The sequence below is a fragment of the Lacerta agilis genome, chromosome 7, assembly GCF_009819535.1.
Source record: "Lacerta agilis isolate rLacAgi1 chromosome 7, rLacAgi1.pri, whole genome shotgun sequence".
Classification (NCBI taxonomy): Eukaryota; Metazoa; Chordata; class Lepidosauria; order Squamata; family Lacertidae; genus Lacerta; species Lacerta agilis.
Genome location: NC_046318.1, coordinates 86,397,870 through 86,424,988, shown reverse-complemented (window position 1 = coordinate 86,424,988; position 27,119 = coordinate 86,397,870). Strand labels below are relative to the sequence as shown.

Below are 27,119 nucleotides of genomic sequence, written 5' to 3'. Positions count from 1 at the left end.
GCCTCCCTGTTTTTCAGGAAAGGCTATGGGCTGCCTAGCAAAGCCCCGTGAAAACCCTCTTTCCTGCTTCCGTGGTTCTGGCTTCCTTGCCATGGCAAGACACGCAGGGAAAGCCTCCTTGCCAAGGAGCCGGAGTCACTTGCAGAACGCCGGGTTCTTTCGTGTGTGGCGCCATCCACCGGCTGCCCTGGTTCCATTTTCAGGATCCCCCTCAGAACAGAAGCGTTGGCTTGCTTGCTTGCTTTTCCAAGTGCCTTTTAAGAGAGCAAAGACAACCCCCCCCACCCCCACCCCAGAGCATGGCCCGGCCTGAGGGCTTGGTGGGGGCACTCACAGGGGGCAGTGACGACAGCTGGTTCCTGTCCAGCCACAGCTCCCGCAGATTTGGCAGTGCGCCCAGTGTGTCCGGCTGTGGATGAGACAGAGCAAGCGGTCACTCAGGAGGGCAGCTGCTCAGGACGCCATGCTGCGTCCGGTAAAGAGGCTGCCCTCCAACTTGGTGGCCCCTCAAATTAGACTAATTCACAAAAAGAAAACAAGATGAGGAAGGAACACAACGCTTCTACAGCCCCCAGTACAGGACTCCCGTCCCAAGGGCCATGTTCCCTTCTGGGCAACCTTCTGGGGGCCACATGGGGCTAGAGGAAAAAGCCTGTGGAGCCAAAGATGAGACTCTTCCTCTCATACCAGAGGTCACAGCAATGCCAGATCCATCTCTCTGCAGCCAAGTGTTAAAGGAGAAATCTGAGGACTCCCTTGGACAAAAAACAAGGACACTAGCCAGGAATACCAGAGCAAAACAGCAGCCAGTAGGCTTGGTCTTTATTTGAAGACTGTTGCGACAGGGCCCCCACCTGCCACCAGGTGGAATAAAATGGAAGCCCCCAGCAGGAAGAGACCCCAACTTTTATTAGTTACTAATCCCCCAAGTTACACCCCAGACGACATCATTACTACATCACAGATACATCACAAACTGGGAGGGTCAAGGGAGGTAACCTGAGTGTCTTGACACCTAAGTCATCCCTCCTTGAACCCCTCCCAGGCACACATATCTACAAAACCAAAGAGTGTTCCAAATGAAGATGGGTCATTTCCCTCACAAAGGACCCACCACCTGAAAATGGATTAAGCCGGGCTAGAGCGAAGGACTCTGGTCCATGGGGTCACGAAGAGTCGGACATGACTGAACAACACAAGAAGAACAAAGGACAGTCATTAGCCCTACCTGCCCAAGGAAGGAACTTCAGAACACTCTTTTGTTTTGTAGATATGTGTGTTTTGCTCTGGCATTCCTGGCTGGTGTCCTTGTTTTCTTGTCCAAGGGAGCCCTCAGATTTCTCCTTTAACACAAGCAAGCAAGGAGCCAAGGAAGAGCACTCGAGAAGGGCATGAAGTGACATGGCCTGGGAAGAGCTCAGAGGACCAGGCAAGAGCAGCCTGGAGGGTAGCATTCAGCCCCAGGAAGGGAGACCCAAGTTCCCACACCCCACGGCACTCACCAACACCTCCAGGTCGTTGCCCCCAAGGTCCAGTTGTTCTAATTTGACCAGGAAGGAGAGGGAACTGCAAGGCAGAGAAGGCTCTCAGTAAGGGGGCTGGGAGTCCTGGGCACCAAGAGGGAGGGGTGGCAAAGAATCTCCGCCCCCCCCCAAACAAAACTCCAAGAAGGTGCTGAAAGCTGGAGTGCTGAGCGATCCTCAGGCCGCCCGCTTCCAGAAGTGCTGGTCCTCCACCTAAGGTGGTCACCCAAACGCACTGCCCAGCAGAGGCAGGCAAGGAGGCAGACACCCCCCAAGATAAGCTGGGGGCCAAGCTTGCACACACTCACGCAGGAAGAGACTTGAGCAGGTTCTCGCGTAGCTCCAAGGTCACCAGGTTGGCTAAACTGCAAGAGAAAGAGGGAGGTTGGCAATGCAGGAGGGAAGAGGCGGTCCCTCCCCCCCCCCCCAGCCAAGAACTCACTTGCCAATGTCACTGGGCAGGCTTTGCAGGGAGACGTCGTTCAAGGCCAGGTGGCCCAGGCTGCGCAGCTGGGTGAAGCCCTCCGGGAGCCTGGGCAGAAGCAGAAATGACAGGCCTTGGTCACTGCGCCCCATGCAGCTCGCGCTCCCCCCCCCCCGGCCTGCTCCTGCGCCCCAGTGCATTCCAGCAACACGCAAAGAGAGGCCTCCACCTGCCTGCTGCTGGTCCTGGGGAACCAAGCCCCAGCTGGCACAGCCTGGCAGGTGGGAGCTCCAGAAGCAAGAGAGCCCCACCTTTTCAAGGGAAAGGGACCAGAAGGACCCTGGGGTACTCAGCGACCACAGGACAGAGATCAGCCTTTGGGGCCAAGGACCACTGCTGCCTCAACCACGTGCAGCGCATTCTGTGTCAGGAGACCCTCTAGCATGGGGGGGGGGCTGAGGGGGGAGGGGAGGAAGCTTTGTGCTTCAAGAAATTCTGCTGGATCAGGCCAAAGGGGCCCCATCTAATTCAGCATCCTGTTCTCACAGTGGCCAACCAGATGCCTCAATGGGAAACCAGCAAGCAGGATTCAAGCCCAGAGCCCTCTTGCAGTTTCCAGCAGCTGGGAGAAAGGCACATTGTGACCTCCAGCTGGGAGGTGGAGCAGAGCTTTTGTGCCTAGCAGCCACTGAGAGCCCTTTCCTCCTCCATGTATTTGTCCAATCCAAATTGGTGGCCTCCTGAGTGAGGGAGTTCCACAGTTTAACTCTGTGCTCTGTAAAGAAGCCCCTTTCCTTTATTTTATCTGCCCAACATTCAGCAGCACTGGATGCCCACAAGTTCCAGTGTAACAAGAGAAGGAGGAAAACATTAAGCTCTCAATTTTCTCCATTCCAAGCTTAACGCTATATTTCCCCCCCATATTTTAAAAAAATGTATTTGCATGTTTAACACAAAAAACCCCACACATCCCCCATCCCCTTCCCTTCATCCCCCAATCATACAACTTTCATACCAACCACAACATACAACTAAATACTAGTGACTTCCCTTCCACCCTTTTCCTGGTTTCTTTACTTTTCTACTAAATTCTACATATTCCAAATTTTTAATCATCACATTTCTTCCTTTGTTAATTTCTATTCTGCTGGATTTACTCAAGACCTGCTATGTTATTTACTTGTTTATACTGGTTCTTAAAATATTCAATTAACATTTTTCAATCCTCCTTATATTCTTCCCCATCCTTTTCTCTTGTCCTAGTCATTATACCTGCCAATTCAGCATATGCAAGCTTTTAAACTGCCACTCTTCCTTAGTGGATGCCGTACTCGTTCTCCACCTTTGCACCAATGAATTTTTTAGCCACAGTGGTGGCATAGAGTATTAAATTATTTTGTTACAGAACTCCAAGCTTAATTTTATAAACTTCTATCATGTCACCTCTGACTTGCCTTTTCTCTAAACTCAAAAGTCCCAAGTGCTGCAACCTTTCACCTTTCCTTTAAGCGGAGAGGATTTCTACAGGATTCTTGAACCAGCAAGACCTCCCCGCAAAAGACAGGACTGGCCCTCCATCCTACTTTTGATCCAGTTGTCTGTGTGCCTTCAAGGAGCACTTTCTGAATCCCGCCAAGACCCAGACAGACCAACAGAGCCTTGGAACAGGAAGGACACCAGAGCCCCTACCCCCAACCCCCCGTCCCGCTCCCACCATACCTAGACAAGGGGTTTCCACTGAAGTCCGCGATCTCCAAGGATTTGCAGAATTTGATGCTTTCAGGAATTTCCGGAATGTCTGCAGCACAGAAGGGACACAGCAATGAGGCTTCACCCACAAAGGTGCCACTCCTCAAGGAATTCAGAGCAGCAAAGCCATTCCCTCCCCACTGACAGGTCTTTGAAGAGCCTCCCTGAGAAGACCTGGGTTCAAATCCCCACTCAGCTCAATGAGTTACCCCAAGGGAGTGTGCTGTGGGGATACAGATGGGCCAACCTCACTTCCCTGCCTCCAGGTACTTGGAGGAGGGAAGGCGGGCATTCTCAAGAGCCACTGCTGTGGAAACGGCAGGGGAGGCTGGCCAGGCTGAAGGAAGCTTCCTCAGCAAAGGCTGTCGTGAAGCACCCACAGACAGCTGCCAGCTAAGCTGGTTGCTGCTTGAGCCCAGACCACCACCTCAGTCAGAGGAGGAAGCCCCCTCTGGGGCCCTGTCTCTGGGTCATGGGAGCAGAGCCTGGCCTGCAGCCCTGTGCTCAGCCCCCAGTTGTCAACACAGGAAGCAGCAGCTGCCCCTGCAGGTGATCCCTGATGGGCAGGTCGCTCTCCAACAAAAGACCTCCTGCCAGCAGGGCAGCCATGGGGCCCTTCTGCAGGCAAAGCGGGCCCTGTGCCCCTCCCAGAGGGGAAGGATCAGGCTCCCACTGCAGGGGACAGCCCAGCCCAAGAGGCCTGTCTGCCTCCTCCCCTCCCCAGCATCTACCCACCATTGCGGGAGATGTCCAGCTCCACAAGCTGCATGAAGTTGGCCACCTCGGGGGGAAGGCGCTGAATCTCATTGTCGCTCAGGCCAAGCTTGCGCAGGTTCAGGAGTCGGAAGAAAGGCTGCAGGGGGGGGGAGAAGTTAGTCACTCATGCAGAGTCCACAGCTCTGCCAGAAAGGGAAGGGCAAGCCCCTGCCCCTGCCCTGCCTGGCCCACCTCAGGGCCTCTGGGGCTAGCCTGGCAGACAACCTTCCCTCCAGACCAGATCTGGGGTCGTGGACACAGGACACTGGGGAAGGCACAGGTGTGCCTTGGCTACAGGGAGTGAGGATGGCAGCAGTCCAGCAGAGAACCCCCCCCCCCAGGGCAGGAGGGGCAAGTGGCTTCTCTGGGTGAACCTGAAGGGACATGGAGGAAGAGGAGCCTCAGGAAGAGGAAGTCTCTGCATCACTTCCCATGAGAGGGATGCCAGCCAGGCAGCTCCCAGGAGAAATACTCCTCTTGGATGGAAAGAGCATCTGCATCCCTTGGGGAAAGATGTGGGTTTGCCAAACACAATTTCAACCCCCCCCCCTTTCCCCCCTGCTAAAAACAGTGCACACCTCTTTCTTTTCTTTTTTACAGTTTAGTCCTAAAAGAATTCTGATGCACCATTTTTAAAAACCTGCCAGGAAACACTGAGGCTCATCTGAGGATCGAAGGCAGCAGCAGCTGCTGCAGCTGCAGCCATTACTTGCCAATAAAACCAGCCAAAGCTCAATGGGTTAGAAGCACCTTTGCTTGGGGCTGAAATCCCAGCTGAGGGGGGGCAGCTCTGCCCAGGCATGGCATGGGGTGGGGAGACACAGAGCAGGGCTTCCAGGAAGCACATTAATGCGCAGGTGGGAATGATCACATAGTGGGAGGAAGCCGTCTGCCACAGAAGGGTGCTCAAGGCCCAAACAGACCATTTTGAAGGACTGAACAACAACAGCAAGGAGTCTGAAAGCGGCTCACAATCTCCTTTCCCTTCCTCCCCCACAACAAACACTCTGTGAGGTGAGTGGGACTGAGAGACTTCAGAGAAGTGTGACTAGCCCAAGGTCACCCAGCAGCTGCATGTGGAGGAGCGGAGACACGAACCCGGTTCACCAGATTACGAGTCTACCGCTCTTAACCACTACACAACACTGGAAAGGGCACAGCTAGTGCTCCCAGACAAAGTGGAGAAAGGTGTCTCTTACCATGGAAGGCATTCCAACATCAGGATGCGGAACCTGACACAAAACGTATGCATCCAAGCTGTCAATGCACCTTGTCAGGGGAAGCCAGGGCTCCAGGGTCACAAGTCCACTCAGCATCCCCATCTCAGCCTTTTCTAGGTGGGGCTTTAGTCTCTGGACCCTCACCCAACGCACTACTGACTCCAGGCACCAGCTGGGAGACTCCACAGCCTCCCACAGCATGGGAGACGCAGCAGGGTGGAGTGGCACCTCCCAGGGCAATTCTTGTTGGGGCGGAACAACTATCCCCAGAAACACCTTCTGGAACCTGCCGGGCAGGTAGGAGTGGAACCACTGCAAACCCAGGCTCAGCCACAGAAAGAGTCAGAATATCAGCTACAAAATTGTGCACAGTGAGCAGAAAGTGGCTCTCCCTTTCTCTCGTGATACCAGAACTCTAAGGGGTCATCCAAGGAATCACCTGGCTGGTCACTGCGAGAAAAACCTGCGGCCTGATCCACAAAGGCTCTTTGTATACCACAAATCCCCAAAAGGTCCAAGCCCTCCTCCCCACCCCATCCATCTTTGTTGATAGCCAAGCAGTATGCAAATAAATGCAAACCACAAACTGATGCAAGGAAGTGACTTCTACCAAAAAAGTTGCCTGAAGGCAGATTAATGTGGATCCAGATATTCCGCCTCATGCCAGGTAGCTCCTAGCAGGCTGTGGAAAGAGAGCTGCTCCCCTTCCCTGTGACCACGTCTGAAGTTACCTGGCCCAATGCACCCAGCTGCTTCCAAGTTCAAGATCAACCCAAGCACAAGAAGTCTCCACACAACAGTGACCACCTTGCTGCTCTTCTTCCTTCAGCTGGGCTGCTCTGGAATGGCCCTGCCTCTGCCCTGACCATACCCCTCCGTCCCTTGGCGCTCCTCTCTGGCTGTCCTGCTTGCCCAGGGGCAGACTAGAGCCCAGGGCTGCTTTTCCTCCTTCCCTCCAGCAAATGGCCTCCTCCTACAGCCAGCCCCATGGTGGCAGACTCCACCCAGCTTTCTTTCACTGAACCAGAATTTCACCTTCTTAAGAAAGGCAAAAGGCAGCCTGCGCTCTGCAACAGGTGGAGAAGTGAACCTGTTTTCTGTCCCACAGACAACAAAAAGCATACAAAAATCATCTGCCTCCAATAATAATAATAATTTATTATTTATACCCCGCCCATCTGGCTGGGTTTCTCCAGCCACTCTGGGCAGCTTCCAACAGAATATTAAAAACATGAAAAAATATCAAAAATTAAAAACTTCCCTAAACAGGGTTGCCTTCAGATGTCTTCTAAAAGTCAGATTTATTTCCTTGACATCTGATGGGAGGGTGTTCCACAGGGCAGGCGCCACTACCGAGAAGGCCCTCTGCTTGGTTCCCTATAACCTCACTTCTTGCAGTGAGTGAACTGCCAGAAGGCCCTCAGAGCTGGACCTCAGTGTCCAGGCTGAACAATCGGGGTGGAGATGCTCCTTCAGAAAACTGGTCTAAAAGGGAAAGAATTCACAGCCCAGAAGATTTGTACCAGTCAAACCAGATTAAGGTGTCCCTGGACATCCCAAGGTCCAAAATCCACTGGCTTTTGAAATTCCCCAGGCACGTTTGCAACTGGCACGTGTCCTACTGCAACCATGTGGGGATCTCTAGATGCCAGGTTGGTGACTAACATCTCCATCTGACTGGCCCCTACAGCTTTCTTAAGCAGGTAAGCAGAAGAGCTTTGTCATTACATTCATATCCCACCTTTGTCTCACAAGTAGTACATAATTCACCCTCCTTAGTTCCTCCCTGCAATGACCCTGTGAGGGAGGTTAGATGCTGCGACAGACACCAAGGTCTCCTGGTGAGATTCATGACTGGGTCGGGACTTGAACCCTGATCTCCCAGGTCCTGGCCCAACACCCTAACCGCTACACCACACTGACTTCCAAGAGTACTTCTACTATGGGGTAGCTCTATAAATTAAGGAGATAAAGAAATATGGGGAAAGCAAAATGTCACTTAGAGAAGGATCTGAAATATGTTCCTTGAGGCTAGGATTGTTATATTTGATGTTTGAATGTGTTGTAAACTGCTTTGAGATTTTTTCTTTAAAATATAAAGCTGTATAGAACTGAAAGGAATACAGGCATCTCCCCTCTTGCACGCAATCAGTACACGTGCTCCTGCTGACACACACCCAGTTTTGGGCACCGAAAGCGGGGGGGGGGGAGGAATTCACACACCTCCGAGTGATGCAGCGGCAGCTGGGAATTGAACCCCCCCCCCCAATAAGCAGAGATTCCCTTGTAATAATACAGTGCAAAAAGAGACGCCTAGACATTTTGATGCGGCGACCATAACCTAGCTTTAAGGTGCCAATTGGCAATTAGTTTATATATCTGAGTTTCTAACTCTGCTTCTGAAGGATGGCAATGTGGCGTCCGCCACACAGAGCAAAATGCAAGGAAAGGAGGGCCCTCACCCACCCAAGCTGAGATGGACCAGCCCCTTCACCACCTCCACCAGCTCCAGCTTGTGGCCAGAATCTGCCCCTAAAAGACCTGAACCCTCATAGGCCAGGGCAGCAGTAGCCAAGGTGCCACCCTCCAGTTTGAGAACAACAACTCCCTCAGTGCCAGTGGGCAGGAATGATGCGAACTGGAGAGCATGACCCTGCCCACCCGAGCTAAGGAAGCCCCCCCTCATCACACCTGGATCCCAGGGGCAGCAACTGACATTTCACAAACAGGAGGCTCCACTTTCAAAGGAGGGGTGGGAATAAAGAGGGGAAACTCCCCTCTCTTTTTCAAAGAGCAACATACAAACAGCACAACACGTGTGCTCTAAGTCTGTTTGTGTTGAGAAATAAGACGGCACTCTGCTGCAAGGGCAAGACTGGGTGGGAGGCGACAGAAAGTGGGTCAAGATGAGGCAACAGCAAATGGACCTCCAGAATGGGATTTCCTACTCCTCCTGTCTCCCCAGCACAGATTGTGGAGCACCTTAATATTTAAAAGCCAGGGTCACTGTTTCAGGGCTGCCTGCTGCCCAGGCACCTGGCATGGGAGGCAGCTACATCCCATGACCTGAGAGCCACCTGCAGGGGCTTCCCCCCAGAATGGTGTCAGCACTGCCTTCCCGCTCTGAGTAAAAAAGGCAACAAGTTCCTCTAGGCAAGGCGGCAACTCAGTACCATCAGCGCCGCCAACGCTCCCCCTGGCGCCTTCAGCAAAGGATGTCAAGGGAAATCAATGCAGCCTTGAATGGGGTCAGGTGCCCATCTCCTCCCTAGACAACTCAAACTCTGATGCTCAGAATCACAACCTCCCACCATGCCTGGCACCTCACAAGGACTCGCAGGGCTCTTTCCAGGGGCAAGGAACTGGGCTCCATGGAGAGGCTGCCCCAAGCACCGTCCTGCTTCCAGCCAAGGTCCCGTCCAGTTGGGCCAAAGGAAAGCTGGCAAGCAGAGCCTGAGTGTCACCCCCACCCTGCCCAGCGGCTCCTCCACTAAGCCGCTGACAACTGGTGCAGCCAGTACAACCCCGGGGGAAGACGCCCAGCAAAGGGAGCAGGGGCAGGAGGATCAGGCAGGGCAGGGGGCTTGAAGACCCAAGGCAGCAAAGTGCCAGAGGGGCAGATGAGGCTGTAGGGGAGAAAGTGCAAGATGGTGTGTGGTGGGGGAGGGGGCTCAGCATGAAAGCTTCAGGAAGGGTCTTCTGAACGTGTTGGTTTCTGGGGTGGGGACAAATTCTATGCAACCCACACAAACACAGATGCTTGAAACTAGGTCCCTTGCCCTCTTGACTTTGAACCTCACAGGGACTGAAAATGGACCAAGGCTTTCCTAGGGCAAAATCTGGAGAAAATCTTCTTCCCAGGAGAAGCCCCAAGCACTGCCTGGAGCACCCAGCCTAAGGCTTGCAGCAAAATAACCCCCCCCCCCCGGCCGACTCCACCTGCACCCCACACCTCCAGCCCACCCTGGTCCTCCACTTTGAATGGCACCATCACCCAGGCCAGGGAGGCCCAGGCAATACCTGCTCCCCCCAACACATTTTTGAGGCCGCCACCCCTTTGCCCCTCTGCCAGAACAAACCCCCACCCCACCCCGGCAGCCACTCAACCACATCATGGTTGGAAATGAAAAGGAAGAATGGCTGGAGGATAAAAGGATCAGAGCCAGGAGGCAGCTTCTCAGCAGCAGACAAAGCCCCCCCCCCCCCAGGAGGCCGCTGTGAATGGCTGGCCAGGATTAGCAGTGAGCACAAGAGGCACCACCACCCTCACCCACACGCCCCCCCCCACACCCTGGTGCCCCTCCCCCTGCTTCCCAAGATGGCAGCTCCCAGATAGCCAGCCCCTCTCCCGTATGCTCAGTGATATGCTCAGTGATGAGGCGGTATTCAAGCATCACAATAGCCATCCCCGCCCCTTGGTCCCCAAGTGCAGTAGACACCCCCCCCCACCGCGGGTCAAGAATAAGAGTGGCTTTGTCTGTCCGCCCAGGACTGCCTGCTCCTCCCCCACACCCCATATTGGGGCCTGGGAAGCACTGTGCAGGGCCTCACCCAGCTCCTGGAGGAAGCAGGGCAGACCCTAAGCAATTAGCAAGAGGCGACAGGGTCCCTGAGCAAGGCCCTTCCTGCTCTGCCTCAAGGAAAACTTCCCCAGACCAAACAGCCCCTCCCTCCCTCCCCCCCCCCCACACCACAGGGGCAGCCGTGCCAGGAGAGGGAGCCAAGCTGACTTCCAGCACCAGGGAGGGCAGAGCAATTCTTGCAAGGGGGAGAGGGCAGAGGGCTTACAATCAGAATGTCAGCTCAGAAAGAGGCACATTGCCAGCACAGGGAATGGCTCTTGCAGGGCAGGGCTGCCTCCTCCCGCCTTAGCTCTGAGCTCTGGGAACAACTGGGGGTAGGGGTGGGGTGGGATGGAGGCCAACATGAAGCTCTCCTGGCCTTGGTGGCCTCCAGTGGGACCTGTTTCTCTCCCCCTCTGCCCAAGGGGAGCATATACGTCACAAGGAGCAGCTGAGGAGGCTGAGGAAGCCAGCCAGGCCCTTTCTATCCATACACACCTTTCCTCTGCTCTTCCCAGGTATAGTTGTGCTTAAAAGCTCCGTGTCCAAGCACCCTTTCCCATGGATACCTGCCTCTGAAAGCTGAATCAGAGCAAATGGCAATGCATGGGAACGTCCAAAGGACACTTGAGGGCTAAAGTGTTGTGTTTTGCAGGAAAACCTCCAGGGCAAAAGGGGGGAGGTGCTCCGAAAGAGCGCTAACAACAACAACATCAACAACAATAACAATAATTTAAAGCAGGGACGTGTGCCTGGAAAGAGCAGGGCTAAGGGTAAGCATAGCTAAGCCCAGAGGCAGCAGACCTGCCAAGCTGCCAATCCACCATCCTCATAACACCCACCTGGCTGAATGGCAAGCATCAGTAGGACAGAAGTAAAGGCCAGAGCCAGAGTAGGAAGGAAAAGTGCAGCAGCAGCAGCAGCAGCAGCAGCCTGGTCAGAAAAAGACCCCCTTCCCCCTCACAGGCAGGCAGGTAAGCAATGAGCAGCCGCCAGAAAAGCCACCGCTGCCACAGCAACCCACACAGAAAGCAGCCCCTTTGGCTCCTTGGCTGCAGCCCCCCCCCCCGCAAGGCAGGCTAGCCGGATTTCCTGCTATTTAACCCTCCATTCTCAGGCTCCAAAGAATGCATATCAAATGCCTGGGGGGGGGAACACTCTGGCTGCAATTCCACAACATGCACACAGAGCTCAGGGCCCAGCCCTACCCTGGCCACTGTGGGGTGGAGCCCGGCAGCTGTGGAACAGTTGCACAAGAGGCTGGTGCCTGCCTGCCTGCCTCCCTCCCTCGGAATTCAGGGAAGCCCTGGGATTTGGCCATGGCTGGGGGGTGGGGACTGATGGCACCCCATTCAAGTCTCAAATGATGGTGGGTGCTTGCTCAGCTGGAAGTCCAGCTCTACACCGTTAAGAGGCAAAGGAGGAGGGCACCAACCCATCCCAGCCAGAGTTCCCGACAATCCTACTGTTTGCACTTCACAGGCTTCTCGGTCCAGAACATGCTTGGTTTGCACTTACAGAAGGAATCCATTCCCCTCTGCAGCTTCCACAGCCAGCAACAGCCACATCAAGGCCTCGGGGAAAAACCAAGGAAAGGCCCACAGCCTTAGGCACATCCTGAGGGAAACAACTAGCTGGACTTCTGGCAGAGTGATGTGAGTCACTAAATGCCCTGGGATATACACTCTCCTGCACCTTTGGGACTTATCTAGAGATAAGCCATCAATGCCTCACAAGCTCAAGAGTCAAGCCCATCCACCTTCCAGAGGGACTGGAAAACTGGCTCTTTTTTAAGGCCAGGGTCAGGTGAACAAGGAAGCTTCAGACAACTGCACTGTGTGCTCCAGAGGGAGTGTTTAGTGCTGCAAGTTTCACTTGATTACGTTTAACATGTCATTACCAACCTTAACTGCGCCCTAAAGGTGGGGAGGGTTAAAAAAAAAAACCCTAAACGCATCAACACAGCTGGTATGGGGAGCTCAAGAACCCGCTGGCCCAACTGGAAAGCGGCAGGAGCGGAAACACCTGAAGGCACCCACATGCTGCAAGGAAGCTGCAGCTCAGAGCCCTGCCCAAGACAAGAGGCTGTGATGGGGCCTCAGATGGTGCGACAGCACCTGCTCACCTTGACTGAAGAGCAACATTTGCCAAAGGGCTCACCCAGAGGTTTGTCTGACTGTGGCATCCGCCTTGCAGCATCCACCCGTCTTGTGCGCTGCCTTGGGAGCACAGCTCACCTGTCGGCTTCCCAGTGGATTTCACACTGAGCCTTGCACACCACAGAGCCTCTTAATGGTTCTAAATGAGTCCAGCACTCGCACAGATGGCGGATAGTTGCACTACAGGCAGAGGAGAAGGGCGGCTCTGGGGGATCCTGGGTGCAGGCTGAAGGACAGAGTGCTGGACCAATGAGACTTGGCCAGGCCACCACTTGCCCTTATAGCATCCTAGAACGGTAGTGTCGAAGGGACCCCAAGGGTCATCCAGTCCAGCCCTCTGCAATGCAGGCGTCACAGCTAAAGCATCCCTAGCAGGTGGCCATTGGCCCTCGCCCTATCCCTTGCTGGCTTCCCCCCACCTCACAGCCCCCCCCCCCACGCCCGGGCCTTGCAGGGCAGGCAGGCAGGCGGGCAGGCAGCATTCCTACATTGCAGGGGGCGAGACGACATTCGAGGAGCGGCTCCTACCAGCAGGGTCTCTTCTCCGGCGGACCTCTCTAGGCCCACCTCGGAGGCGCCTGGCCTCGCCGCGACCCCGGAGCCCCGCCCGCCCCGCCCCGTCCCGGCACCTTGGGCAGCTCCCGCAGCTGGTTGGCGTCGAGCAGGAGCTCCTCGAGGGAGCGGCTGTAGCGGTAGACGTCGTCGGGCACGGCCTGCAGCGAGCAGTGCCGCCGGTCCAGCGCCTCCACCTGCCGGTTGCAGCGCCACAGCGGCGGCATGCAGCGGAGCATCCTGGCGGCGGCGCCCTCGGCCTCTCGCCTCACGCGCTCGCTGCTCTCCGGGGCGCCCCCCAGGGCCGAGGCGGCGGCGGCGGCGGCGGCAGCGCCGGAGCCATGAAGGGAGCGGGCGGGCGGGCAGGCGCTGGCGAAGGGGCCGGCCTCCCTCCCTCCCTCCCTCCCTCGCTCGCTCGGTCCCTCTCGGCGCGGCCCTCCTCCTTTCCTCCGAGACGCTGACCGGGCCCCGCCGGCACCTGGCGCCGCCCCGCCCCCGCGCCAGGCACCCTGGGAAAGGGCGCCCGCCTCGCCCTCCGCCCAGGGGGACTACCACTCCCGGCAGCCCCCGCGACCCAACGCCCGGGACCCGAGGCGCTGCTAAACTTCCGGGTCCGCTTCCGGCCAGGGCCCCGCCCTCTCGGCCTCGCCCGCCCACAGCTGGCCCGGCGCCCCTTTTCTCCCCTCTCTCTCTGCGGCCTGGACGCTGTCCCTTAGGCCCGCTGGCATCCGCAGCAGCAGCTCCATCTCTCTGGAACTCAGGCTTTATTTGGGATGGCGAGACTGTTAATTCTTAAGCCGTTCAACGCACAAGGGGCTTCCGCGTGCAAGGGGGGGGCGGGGGCGGCGACCTGAGCGGCATATTTTAGGGGACTGACATTCGCTGCAGCTTAAGGGGTTTTGCTGCAAGGAAGGGGGGAAAGACGGTTCAGCGACCGTCCCAACCCTCCCTCAGCCCATCATTTTCTGAGGGTCAACTCGTAAGGTTGTTATCCCCAGCCCCCCTGCCCCTAAATTACCAAACAATATTTGTTATCATTCTACCTCTTGCCTCAAAGCAGCTCACAGAATGGCAATTTAAAAACAGAATAAAAGAAACTTGTTGCTGCCCAGGTTGGGGAGGGGACACTTCAGAGCAAAGCAGCAGGAAGGAGACACAAACGCACCCCCCACCCAGGTTGGGGGAGGAAGAGGGCATGGAAGAGGCACATCCACTTGGGGAAGAGGCAACCCCAACTACGGCCATGCGGGTGCTTGGGAGCCTAGTCTCCAGACCCCAAAAGAGGCCTTCAATCTTCCTTTCCATTCTTCTTCCTCAGCAGGGGTAGTCCTTCTGTACATTTGACAACTAACATTGCATATATGTTTCTACCAGCAAAGCCTGGTTGGGGGGACAGATCATTATTTTCTAGGTGGTACTTTATTCTGCTGCTCTCACACCCACCTTAGAACCTTATGAGTTTGCAATCTATCCTCTGGGCCAGCCTTCCACCAGCTTGGTGTCCTCCCCAGAGGTTTTGGACGTAACTCACATCATCCCTGACCACTGGTCATGACAGCCGAAGCTAAGGTGAACTGCAGCCCAAAACATCTGGCTGAGCAAAGCTGAGCTAGATGGTGTGCCTGCCATCTTCATTTTCTCCAGAGAGCAGTGGCTTTGAACCTATGTGGCTCAGGGGCAACACGCCTGCTCTGTAGGGGAAAAGAGATGTTGGCCACTACTGCTGCCACCACCACCACCAAGCAAGGGGTATGGAGAGAGGACCAGAACATTCCACATAATTGCCAGAAAGGGGGTGGTGTGAGGTGGGGTAATGAACTGGCCCCTTTTTCTTAATTCCCACCCCGATGACTAAGTAAAAGCGGCCCATTCACTCTTCTGGCCATCTGGTAAAGGGCAGGGGAGAAAGACAGCATGGGAGGGGAAAGAGAGATTGCGCGCAAAGTCTCTTGCCACTGGGAAGGGAATGCCGCACCACCACCACTGCAGCACAAAGGTAGAAAGGTTTTCTCCTTGCACTTTTATCCGAAACTACAAATACATGACAGGAGCAAGTGATGCTGGCCCAGAAGCATCCCTGAACACAAAGGGGGTTGAGGAGAACAATAACAAAGTCTCTCTGGAGCAGAGTTCATGCGGAGAGGTCACTGTTGTCAAATCGCTCCTGGTCATACACCTCGGCCACCACCTTCCGGCCAGCAAACCAGCGGCCATTCAGCGCCTGGATGGCTTTGTGCGTCTCTGAGGCCATGGAGAACTCAACAAAGATCTTGACAATGATTTCAGCATCCTCCTCTTCGCCCTGCTTCTCTTGGTAGATGATGACCCTGTTGACAGCCCCAAACTTGCCACACTCTTCTGTCACTTCCCCTTCCAAATCATCGTCAATGTCTTTGGGGTCCACCATATTGCGCAAGACCATCACAGTTGACTGCCAGGAGAAAAGGGAGAGCAAAATATCACAACTCCACAAGACCCCTCCCTGCCCACTCTGGGGTGGGGAAATCATCTGGTAGCTGGCTCCCCACACCCCAGCCAAAGGGTGTTGTCAATCTTGACCTCTGGCTGTGCCCCCTGCATCACCTTCCACCACATTTCCTGTCCTGTCCCTTCTCCTCCCAGTCCCAAGGCACAAAGCCAGGTGCAGCTAAGTTCACTGCCCTGGCCCCAACTCACCTCCTGCTTCCGAAGCAGCTTCTGCATTACCATGTGACGGGCGCTGCTGCCAGAGATGCTCATGTGCTCCTGCTCACTGAGCATTTCTGGCCTCTCAGACTCCTGGAAAACTTCCTCCTCTTCCTTCTCCTTCTTTACTTCTAGCAGGCCCAGTGTTGGGGGGCTGGCCAGGATGGGGTTCACCACACCCACCTGGGGAATGGTGACGGGAATGGGTGGGCGAGCAGGGGTCACGCCTGAAGGGAAAGAAACAGACCAAGGCATAAGTTAGAGCAGTGTCAGGCAACTCATATGCTCCCTCCCCTAGCCAATGAGCAGGGCACCCAAAAGGGGGGAGGCCAAACACCACCAGGGAGAATGTAGTAATGACGGCTCATGGGACGGAGCTCTGATTCAGGAACATAGCAAGCTGCCTTGATACCAAGTCAGGCCACTGGATCCATCCAGCTCAGGACTGTCTACACAGGCTGGCAGCAGCTTTCAAGTATTTCAGGCAGGGGACTCTTTCAGTTCTAACTGGAGATGACAGGGATTGAACCTGGGACCTTCTACATGCAAAGCAACTGCTGTACCACTAACTGTTCTACCTCTTTCTCTGCCCAAGATCTTGGAGTCCTTCTCTGCCAGTCAAAAAAAGACAATACTGGGCTATGTATAGAGTCATGTTCTGACTTGGTATAAAGCAGCTTCCCAATCCTCCTGAATGCAGCCCTGCTCAATTAGATCAAAGGCCCACCTGGTCCAGCAACCAGTTTTTCAGAGAAATTATGCTGCTTTGAAAAATCACAAGGCAGGCATACACGCCACAACATGCAATATTTGTGAAGGTTCAATGACCATCATAGCTTATAGTCACTGAGAAAGCTGGCCTACACCAAATCTTCTATTAAAGGAAATATGGTCATTGCTATGCCTTCTAACAGCGAATTCCATATTCCAAGAAGTCCCCTTATCTCTGCTGAACCTACTACCAATGCCTCTTGCTAAGGTAACCTAAATTATTATTGCAAGGAAGAAAAACTGCTCTCAGTCCACTTTCTCTATGCCATGAAATAATTTCAAAAATCCCTCATATGCCTCCTTGCTCACATTTCAATACTACAAAGCCCCAAACATTTCTTTTCCAGCTCTACAGTATCTTGTTTGTGGTAAGGTGACCAGAGTTGTACACAGTGTAAATGAATTAATGTCCCATCATCTACAAACATGACTTCATTGCTCATCCCTATCTCCAAGCCAAGGAGATGCACAGAGCAAGTTTAACAGGTGTGGGCAAAGGGAGAAAACACCTTGAACTGAGGTTGTTTTGAGATTCTCCCCAGAATTGCAAAGGCTACAAAGTACCTCAAAGATGTAGCATGGGATTAACAAGTGCTTCTGGAGGTGCATGAAACTGATGTGCTGCAAGCATGATGAGAGGGTGGCTGCAATAAACTAGTGACTTCTTGCACTAGGCAAATGCATCCCCTGACATGATCTGTCCCCCAAACCAGGCTTTGCTGGTAGAAAACATATATGGAAGGCTACAGTTGTCAAATGTACAGAAGAGCAACCCTTGCTGAGGAAGAACCAGCATGGCTTCTGCAATAAGAAGTCCCGTCTTACCAACCTTTTAGAATTCTTTGGGAATAGCAACAAATATGGAGATGGCTTTCGACAAACTTCCTCATCAACGGCTCTTGAGAAAGAGGTCAAATCCTCTTATGCATTATTTAACTGAATGGTTTAAAGACAGGAAGCAAAAGGCAGGAATTACCTGTTTTCACAAGGAACATAAGGAGAGCCCTTCTGGAAAATAAGAAAGGCCCGTGGAACACACAGCATGCTGCTCTCAGTGGCAAGCCAGATGCCTCTGGAGGGGAAGCCCACAGTGCTCTCCCCCTCTGAGATTCCCAGCAACTGGCATTTAGAAGTATACTGCTTCAGGCACTGATGGCAGAGCAGAGAGCCATCATGGCTAGCAGCCTTACCCACCATTATTTAGTCAAGATATTTTTGATGGCCAACACGACATTTTGTGGGAGCAAATAGCATAGTTTAACTATGCACGGTATGAAAAAGTACCTGAATCTGTCCTAAACGTGCAACTTCTTTGGAAGGCCTCTCTGGGTTCTGCCATTTCGTGGCCAAAAGAAAACCTTATCCTTCCCACTTCCTCCAATTAATGCATGCCTTATACACTTCTATGATGTTTCCCAGACTTCTCTTTCCCCTGCTATACTGTCATGTTGGTTGCCCTTTTCTGAACTTTATACACCGCCCTGGTATTTTATGATATAGTGGTAAAAAAGTACTTTTATAAGCCAACAAACCTTTGACATCTCTACAATATCCTTTTGAGGCGAGGCCACCAGAACTGGACACAGTATTCCAAATGTGGTCACACCATAGATTTTTGCAACATTATGATATCAGCGGTTTTACTTTCAGTTCTTTTCCTAATGATCCCTAGCATGGAATTTGCCTTTTCACAGCCTCCACACACTGGGTCAAGCTCTTCACTGAGCTGTCCACTGCAGCCCCAAGGTCTCGGTCCTGGTCAGTCACTGCCAGTTCAGACCCCATTAGCCTATGTGTGAATTTAAGATTTTTTGCTCCAATGTACTTAACTTTCCATTTGACTGAACAGAATTGCATTTGCCATGTTAAAACCCATTTAACAGTTTGGAGAGATCATTTTGGAGCTCCTCACAATCCCTTTTCATTTTAATCATCTTGAAACATTTGGCATCATCAGCAAACAGCCACCTCACTGCTTGCACCTAACTCTTATGAGTAAGTTAAAATGCACCCATCCCAATACTAATCCCCGGGGGACTCCACCTCCTACATTGGTTCTACTCTCTGCTTCCTGTTCCTTAATGAGCTAAAAACCTGCCCTCTGACCCCATGACCGCTAAACTTATTCTGGAGTATTTAGTGAGAGACTTTACCAGCAGCTTTTACAAAGGTTCAATGTGCAATGCTGACTGGACCACTTTAGTGTAGATACATGATGGGAAAACACAGAAAAGAATGATGGTGTGGAGAAGAGAAAGCAAATAAAGTTATTTTCGTTCTCTCAGGAATTTAAGGCAGCCCAATGAAATTAGACTGGTAGCAGGTTCAGGACACAAAAGGAATGACTTCTGCACACAACACACCTATGGAACTCCTCGCTGAGGGCTTTAAAAAGAAGATTCAACATATTCAGGAAGGAGACCTCCAGCTGCCAAACGCCAGGGCCACCCTCACTTCCACACCCAGCATGTGAGACTTTTAGCACCCTGTCTGCACACTCACCTGTGATTACACCTGGTGCTTGGGCAGCCATCACAGCCTGCGGCAAAGCACCCAGGGGCTGTGCTAAGGTCAGTGCCGGCGTCACCAGCCCTGGAGTTGTTAACGTGCTGAGGACGGCAGCTCCTGTCACACCTGCCACAGCTTCCTACAGAGGGAAAGGCAACAGCACCACATCAGATCTACCCAAGGAGCCCTGGCCCTCCTTTTCCACGCACCCAAAGAGGCTTGAGGGGCCCACAAACTGTCTTCAACGCTACACCCACCAGCACTTATGGCAGGCCGAAACAAGAGAGTCCAAGTAGGTCGCTTCAGCCCCTAAAGATGCTCCAGGCAGATGCAAGCATGTGATGGAAGAGATGCATGAACACGTGTGCAACCTGGATCTGCAAAACCAGACCACGGAGCAGCACACATGGCTCAATGCTAATGCCCAACTCTGCTTCTTACCTGAGCTGTGATCTTTGCTGTGGCAGCAGCAGCTGCAACTGCCGCTGCAGGGGGCAAGCCTCCTGGAGTGGCCGGAGTCAGGAGCGGCATAGGGGGCGTGACAGCTTTGCCCACTCGGAGGTACTGGCCTCCCAAGTCAAAGAGGTTCATGGACGAGACAGCATCTTGCGAAGATTGAGCCTTTTCGTATTCTGCAAGAAGAGAAGTCAGCGATTGGAGGGCAGCTGCCCCATACCAGAGTGGATTTTCCCCTCTCCGCTGACAGCCCACTTACCAATGAATCCATAGCCCTTGTGCTTCCCTGTCGTGGGGTCCCGGGCCAACGTGCAGGACTTGATCTTCCCAAAGGCTTCAAAAACACTCTTGATGTCATCATCCGAAAGGTCCTGGTGAACTGAGGCCACGTAGATGCGGTTGAAGGCCCGTGCCTCCTCTGCCAGCTGGTCGATGATGGGCTGGGCCTGGCCAATGTTGCTAGGCCTCCCCACCTGCAAGCAAAGGCTTCTGTCAGAGGTGCAGGCGAGGCCTGGAGGGCAGCCTCTCAGGGACCACTGGCCTGGCTTGCCCAACAGACGCTCCTTGCCTTGAGGAGGACAGACATACATGCCGCCCACCCAACGCTCTGCTGACAGTACTGCACGTGGCAGGTGCTGCACACAATTCTACAGGGAGGCCCCCAGAAGACAGTGCTGGGTACAAGTGTCTGCTTCCCTCTGGACAATAAGCAGGCAACTAACAGGCCAGAGGGGAGGGGAGGTGAGGGAGTCCAGCCCCTGCTGAAAATCCAGGTGAGCAGGGGGCAGGCACCAAAGCAGATTTCCAATAGGGGGAGGGAGATAGCATGGGGCTTCCATGCCTGCAGAGCCCTGTCCTGTCCTGACAGGGAGAAAACCAAAACAAGTGAACTGAGAGGCAGTCAAATGGGCAGCAGCACCGCCCTGTCAGGGCCAGGGAGAGCTACCTGCCAGCGCTTGTGTGATGTACCTTGATGTTCCGTCCCCCCAGCATGACGGAGTTCATCTGCTCCAGGGCCAGCTGAGCAGCTTCAGGCACCTCATATTCCACAAAAGCAAAGCCCTGCAAGGGAGGGGGAGAGAGTGTTGTTCACAACCCATGCCAGGACCCTCGCGCCGTGCCCCTCCTGAAGGGGCTCACCCAACTGGCTGCAGCACAGCAGCACCAACCTTGTGCTTCATGGTCACAGAGTCCCAGGACATGTCGATGCTCTTGATGGGGCCGAAGGGGGCAAAGGCCTGACGGATCGTGTCCTCTCCAAGCTCATAGTAAATAGAGCCCACGTAGACCCGGCACATGATGGCCAGAGCCCGCTGCCTCTGGGCTGCCATCTGTATCAGAGAGAAGGTCTGGATGGTCAGCTTGGGGGGGAGCTGGAGGGGCAAGGGCAGCTTTTCCCCAACAACCCCACTTTCATTTCCTGCCCCCCAACACCCCCCCCCCAGCAGCGAAGGGAAGCTCCGAGTCTCAGCAGCCCCAGCCCAGCCTGGCCCACCTAAGCCATCTCATCTCACTCCTGCAAGAGGAACCTGCCACATCCTACTGCAGACAGAAAGGGGTCAACCACCTCCCATGGGGCAGCAAGAGATCCAGCTTCAGTCTTCACCTGACAAAACCCTCATCCCCCAACACAGGCCCCATCGGAAACAACCACCAGTCCACGTGAAGGGGACATCTCCATTGCCTGCGCTCCAAAGCATGGGCTGCTGTCCCAAGCACGGGCCGTAGTCATGCGTCTCTCTGTCCCTCCCCACCACATACTGTCCTGGCTGGAGCCCTGAGCCAGACACCCTCAGCTGGCGTCCAATCCCAGGTTTGCCACCACCCAGCTGCTGGCCAGCAATGGCACACAAAGCTACTGTGGAAACCCAGCAGGACCCTGAAGCAGTTGCACTCCCGCACCTGCGCATGGGGCCAACAGAAGGAACTGCTCTCTGGGATCAGGTGGGGAGAGGAGAGTCCAATGGCTGGCCCAGCCACATGGACTTTGTGCAACGGTCAGGGCTGCACTGGAGCCCCAAAGGGGCCCCGCAATGCTTCTCTGGCAGGAAGGAGCCTGCATGATCCAAGAGACCAAAAGGAGGCAAATAAGGTCTGCCCTGATCACTCCTTCCTTCATTGCTCCCTCCCTCTTTGGGACAGAGGCTGAAGACCATGCTAGGAGAAAACTGCATGGGTGAGGCAGTGGACAGCTGCAAGCCAAACCTGCCTTCCCTATACAAAGTGAGCCGGTCTGGGGCCTGTGGGGCCAGCAAAGGGCCCCCTCTCTGGCATGGGACTCCCAGCTGCAGACTAAGGAAACTAGAGCCACAGGGCAACCTAGAGGACCTCATCACACCTCCCAGCATTCAGGAGCCAGCAGAGCAAAGAGTTAGGGAGAGATGCTGCATGCACTCGCAAGGGAAGCACGTGGGGTCGAGGACAACCAACCCCAGCCCGCCCCAGGACCTGCCACCTGGGCTGCCTGCTCCCCTCCCAACACAAGCAGGGAAGCGACGGGCAGCTCCTAAGAGGTGCCAAGGGTAGGTGGCCAGGTGCACTGCAAGGCCGCCAGCCAGTGCACTGCAAGCCCGCCAACGCTAAGCTAAACTCAGGCTCCCAGCCCCAGAAGAGTGGCTGGTATCCTCCATTAAGTCCAGAGGCCAGCCCTCAAGGGCACTTCTGCCCTTCCGTGCTCATATGCTGGACCCTTCAACGGCTCCTGCAGGGCTCAGTCTGACTTCTGCCTCCCTGTCTACCACGCAGCAGTAAACGGGATGCCTCAGCAAGCTCCACCCCCACCCCATCCCCAGGCACAGCGCAGCACAAGGGCCTGATAGGCCCTGCCAAGTGCTCAGGCTAACCCTGCCGTGCCTCAGTACAGTTGGAGGAGTCCTCCTGGGACCAGGCTCTGTGAGGTGTCTGTGCAGTGCTTAGGCTCCAGCTACAGGAGCAGGGGCGGGTGCCCTACCAGCCCGAGCCCTGTGCATGGTGAAGCAGAGGGAGGACAGGCAATTGCCACCTCTCTCTCTCTCCCGCCCCCAGTAAACACTGTCCTAGCAGTGTTCTCCCGGGAGAGCAGTCCAACTTGCCCAGAGGGGCCTTCACTGCCCCAACACCCAGCAGCCAGGCCTCTTGCGTCCCGTGCTGGCCCACTGGCGAGTTACCTTGGCAGTTACTTTTAGGTCAGGACCTCAGCATCCCTAGAGAGGTGGCTCTCCCAGCTGCTTGGCTCTAAAGCTCTCTTGCTCTTTCTCTCTCTGCCCAATGCCTCCAACGGCCCCGGCTGCCCCCAGCCCACGGTCTTCCTTCCTCTGGGAAGCTAACACTTGGCCTGGGTTGGTGGGGCGTGTCCAAAGCAGGCGGGTATGTGGAGGGAGAGGGAGGGAGGGGGAGGCCACAGCTACGTCCTCCCCTGTGCTAGGCCCTGACTAAGACCAAGTGCCCCAGAAGAAGTGAATGTGTCTATTGACCGATTGTAAAGGTGAGAGAGGATCTCCAAAGCCCATTGTCACTGCTGCCATCTGAAAGACAGTAAAGACAGAGTTCAGTCTGTGGGAGCTGAGCATACGACGGCTTTTCGTCAAAACTCAAGTGGAAGAGGCCTCTCCTTCCTTCCTTCTTTCCTCCTTGCTTGCCTGCCGCTGCCACCTCCACCTCCTCGCTGCACAGCCCCTGCCAGCCCCAGGGAGCGAGGGGGGTGTTTTAAGGACAGGTGGGGCTCCTCTTTGACCCTCAACAGCTGCCTAATTGCAGGGAGGTGCCCCCACCCAGTAACCCAGAACTGCCCAAAGGGCCTGGTCTCAGGGCCCCCACCCCCACCCCACCCCACCCCACCCCCAATCTGTGGCTCTTGAGCAAGAGGGCTTCACCAGCATCTACAGATGCCTCTTGCACTGTAAGGCGACTGCCACTCCCTACCCCTGTCAGTGTGAAGACGATGTACCCAGCAACCCCAGGCACCCCCTTCTAGGCAGGTCAACAGCAGGACTCCCAGCTGGGAGCCCAGCTCTCCTCCTCCTTCAGCAGCTAAGCTTCCCCTACCCAGGCAGTGAATGCAAGCAAGTGTGTGGGCCTGGGAGCTAGCAGAGGGGGAGGGAATACAACACACTCCAATTTCGCAGCGGAAACGGAAGCTAAAGTACCTGGCTCCAGTCACATCTCAGGGCTGTGCAGTGGCTCTAAGTGCATAAAGGGATCCACCTTGGGGGAGGGGGGGAGGAGGGAGAGGCAAAGGCAGGGCTTCCCTGGGTGGTGCCTCACCTGAAGGTTGGTGAGCTGCTGCTGTTGGTGGGCAATAGTCTGCTTCACCAAGACACTCTTGATGCTCTGCTCCATTGCATACTTCTTGGCCTGAAGGGGACAGAAAGCCCAGAGTCACAGAGCAGACAGCCACAGCGACAACAAACTGGGGTGTGCCACACCGGCATCCTCAAAGCGTAAGGCATTTCCCAGCACTGCAAGCGCAGAGGACTGCCCCCTCCTCCTCCAGAGCCCACCTGCCTGAGACCAGTTCCCTTCCATTGCCAGGTTGGCAGTCAGTGGCTGTTGTCCAAAGCTGACCAAGAAGCTCAAGACCCCCCCATCACCTTCAAAGCTATTGGGGTTGTTTGCCAAGGGGGCCTAGACCCAAGAAGTGGACATCTAGGGATGGAGGAGCAGACAAGCCAATGGCCTTCTACTCCCCATGAGCTGTGATGCTTTCTAGCCTCATTACGGCTAGCCTTGAGAAGGAGAAGCATGCAAGCCGGAAGGCCCCTGCTGGTCCACTCACCTTCTGAAGAGCCTCCTGCTGCTCTGGGGTGAGAGGAGGGAGCCCCAACTTGGCTGCTGTGCTTTGTCCATTTTCTACCTTGACGGTCTCTGTGCCCTGCAATGAAAGAGACACTCATAAAAGGTGGCCAGGCCTGAGCAGTGTTGCAGGGAAAGTCTGTGCTGCTTCAGCAGGAAGAGCAATGAGAAGACAGAGGGAAAGTCTCTGAGCCTCCCTCAGAGAACACAGCTTTCTTCTTCCAGGAGTGATTGCCCACCCCATCCCAAAAAGCTGCCATGTGAGCCCCAATGTGTTGCCATTGTATCCTCACCACTGCTGCCACCCTCCAACTTTCCAGAGCGCCTCTGAAGAACAAGCTCTATTTCAAGGATGCACACATGGCCTCATAGCCCAGCAGCAGCAGCACTCAGAAAGGACCCCCAATGCTTAGCCACACATGCCTCTCTCCATATGCAGTAATGCAGCAACTGCAACGCCCAAAGAGGCCTCACCACACAAACACTTGTTGGAACAGCAAAGGAGGCTGCAGTGCAGCAGCACAGAGCAAAAACATTTCACTTTCATATAAGAGCTGCACATATCCGGTGGAAGTTTCCAAACCACTCGAGACAGAGAGAGATGCTGGCCAGTCATGTGGCTGCTCTACTCACTGTGGGGCCCTCACCCAAATTGTTCAGCACATGTGGCAACCCTGAATATGTAACCAGATCCAGGAGGAAAGGAAGTGAGTGGCAATCTACAAAGCACCTTGTCTTCAAGACGCACACGGGATCCTTATGAAGCAAAGTAGCATGCAGAGAAGGGGGCTGGTGTGGTGGCCCAGAAGGTGAGATGGAGGCATGCAAAGTGTTTTAAGAGAGACGGGCTACCTTGCAGAATACCAGAAGCAGCTTCAGACCAAGGGAGACAACTGATCCACCTAACTCAGTATGGTCTACCCTCACAGGAGGGCAAAGGTTAGACAAATGTATGACTTGACTGGGAGCTTGAAAAGGTGTGAGGAAAGTGGTCCAGGAGGATTTCCTTAAAGACCTTCCAGATAAACTGAAAGAGATGGACAAAAACAAATGGATGGTAGGTAGACTTTCCTCTTAACAAAGGAGCAAGAGGCAGCCTTGGGAGGGAGCACTAACACAAGGACTAACAAGTGAATTGATGGTGACTGCAGGATTACAGCAAGTGGTTCCATCTGATCCAGTGTTCCGCTCTCACCTACATATCTCCTCCCCTTTTACAAGCACCCAAGCCAGGCACAAGCACATCTTGTGATAATGACTTAGTAACATAGGTGCAACATGCCACTGATGCTAAAAATAGCAAGTTGGAGGTACATTTATACCAGACTGTCATAAGAATGGTCGTGCAGGATTAGTCTATGAGGCCCATCTTGGCCTTACAGAGGCCATCAAGACGCCTCTTTTGGGAAGTTTGCAAGCAGGATTTGAGCACAAGAGCTTTCTCTGCTCCTGTGGTTTTGAGCAACTAGTATTCAGAAAAATTGCTGCCTCTGCTTGTGACTCTCTTAAAGCCAAACTGGTCCAAACATCATTTCACTCCTTCAGCTGTTCTGTGAAACTTAGAAACATAGAATCAGCACAGCATCCTCTTCTCACAGTGGCCAACCAATGCAAAAAACGCAAGCAGGACACTGTCCCCTTATGTGGTTTCCAGCAGCTGGCATTCAGAAGCACTGCTGCCTCCAGGACACAGCATAAGCATCCTGGCTTGTAGCCATCGATAGACCTCTCCTCCTCTGTGAATTCGCCCAATCCTCTGTTAAAGCCACCCAGGTGTCCAGCCTCGCCTCCTGCGGGAGGGAGTTCCGTAGTTTCCGCTGCTGCTCCTGCAGATGGCATGAGGGCTCTCCCCCCCCCCGAACACACACCTGATAAAGGCTCCGCTCTAGAGCCGGGGATGCCGCCAGCGGCTGAGTAAGGGGGGGCAGGGGACAAGTCTCGCCATGCCCCTGGGAAGGAAGCATTTCCTCCGCCGCTGATCAGGGGGGCGGGGGTGAGAAGCGCGTCTTCCGTTCCCCCCGCCAGGAGAGGCCACGGAAAGGGCCGCTCCTCCGGGGGCCGGGGTCCTTTCGCTACGGCCGTCAGCGCCAGGCGGAGAGCGCCCTCCAGATGCGCCTGCGCCAAGAGGTCTCCTCCTCCCTCCTTCGAATACCCGGGAGCGCTAGCCTCTCCTCAGCGACTGAGAGGCGAAGAACTACGCGCCCCATCGGCCGCGGCAACTGCAGCCCCGTGCGCCGGGCAGGAGGGGCGCGGGGCATGCTGGGGGATGTAGTCCCGCCATCTTCCACCGCGCCCGCAGCCCGCTCCGGGATAGCTCTGAGGCTCAAGCGGGGGTACTTCGGCGGCGGCGGCGCCCCCGCGCCCCGAGAACGACGACGAGATATTCTCCGCGCCGCCGACCCTCCTTCCCGCCCGCCTAGCCCTCACCCGCCGGCTGAGGGGCGACTAGCTCACCAGAGAGATAGCCGTCGTCGCCGCCATCTTCCCCGACTCCTCCTTCCCCGAGTGCGAGGTTCTCGCGAGAACTAAACTGCCCGCGGGAGAACGGGCCGGCCAACTTCCGGTTCTTTGGGGGTCTCTCGCGCGCGGGGAGGTGACGACACAGGCAGGAGACCGACCGTCTGAGAGTGCAACGGCAGAGGGGGAGAGCGGCGCTCCGCCACGCCGGGTGGGCTGGATCGCAAGAGCGATCGCTCGTGGCCTTCGGCGCCAGGCTCCCGCTCCGACACTCGGAACCGCGATCGATATTTGCCTCGGCGGCAGCTCCGGGCTCCATTTCACATTTTCCCGCGCCAAGACAGGCGGCTGCGGCCCAGTCAGAGCCTTCGGTTTCCGATAGGACGGGAAACCAGGAAGTCCCGCCTCCGAGCGATGCGTTCGACAGACCGCGGCCGTCTTCGGGCCTCGTGGGCGCTCTCGCGACAGCTGGAAGGCTGCTGCTGCGCTGCCGCCTCGCTGTTCCCCTGCGGAACTCCCGGCCCGTT

General features: G+C 55.1%; 2 protein-coding genes across 19 annotated transcripts in view; both read right to left on the bottom strand.

Moving 5' to 3' along the window:
- Window positions 1–13,223, bottom strand: part of SCRIB (scribble planar cell polarity protein) — a 56,218-nt gene extending 42,995 nt beyond the window's left edge. For all 17 annotated transcript variants that reach the window (XR_004427083.1, XR_004427084.1, XM_033156075.1 and 14 more), the window contains exons 1-7: window positions 13,023–13,223; window positions 4,432–4,549; window positions 3,667–3,745; window positions 1,966–2,055; window positions 1,832–1,888; window positions 1,503–1,566; window positions 335–409 (exon numbers count right to left, since the gene is read on the bottom strand). Coding sequence is in view for 15 of the 17 variants with exons in the window: in XM_033156075.1 (XP_033011966.1) it covers window positions 335–409; window positions 1,503–1,566; window positions 1,832–1,888; window positions 1,966–2,055; window positions 3,667–3,745; window positions 4,432–4,549; window positions 13,023–13,184 (645 nt within the window). In the remaining 2 variants the exon portion in view is untranslated. The remainder of the gene's footprint in view (window positions 1–334; window positions 410–1,502; window positions 1,567–1,831; window positions 1,889–1,965; window positions 2,056–3,666; window positions 3,746–4,431; window positions 4,550–13,022) is intronic.
- Window positions 13,224–14,944: 1,721 nt separating this feature from the next.
- On the bottom strand, window positions 14,945–26,688 carry PUF60 (poly(U) binding splicing factor 60). 2 transcript variants are annotated; one of them, XM_033156063.1, is made up of 11 exons: window positions 26,590–26,688; window positions 24,119–24,214; window positions 23,608–23,697; window positions 22,818–22,868; window positions 20,535–20,696; window positions 20,335–20,427; window positions 19,625–19,838; window positions 19,351–19,541; window positions 18,904–19,048; window positions 15,622–15,857; window positions 14,945–15,376 (listed from the first exon to the last, which is right to left on the bottom strand). In XM_033156063.1, exons 1-11 carry the CDS (start codon window positions 26,614–26,616, stop codon window positions 15,077–15,079), a joined length of 1,605 nt encoding a protein of 534 aa, XP_033011954.1. In that variant the 5' UTR covers window positions 26,617–26,688; the 3' UTR covers window positions 14,945–15,076. The 2 variants fall into 2 exon arrangements, with proteins under 2 accessions (XP_033011954.1, XP_033011955.1); XM_033156064.1 differs by lacking the exon at window positions 22,818–22,868.
- Between the last annotated feature and the right edge of the window lie 431 nt (window positions 26,689–27,119).

Coding starts and splice junctions, on each gene's coding strand:
- PUF60 (XM_033156063.1), bottom strand. CDS start 26,616: ATGGCGGCGACGACGGCTATCTCTCTG. Junction 23,698..24,118: donor AGCAGGAGGCTCTTCAGAAG/GTGAGTGGACCA, acceptor TGTCCCCTTCAG/GCCAAGAAGTATGCAATGGA. Junction 15,858..18,903: donor AGCACCAGGTGTAATCACAG/GTGAGTGTGCAG, acceptor CTTTCCCTTCAG/GCGTGACCCCTGCTCGCCCA.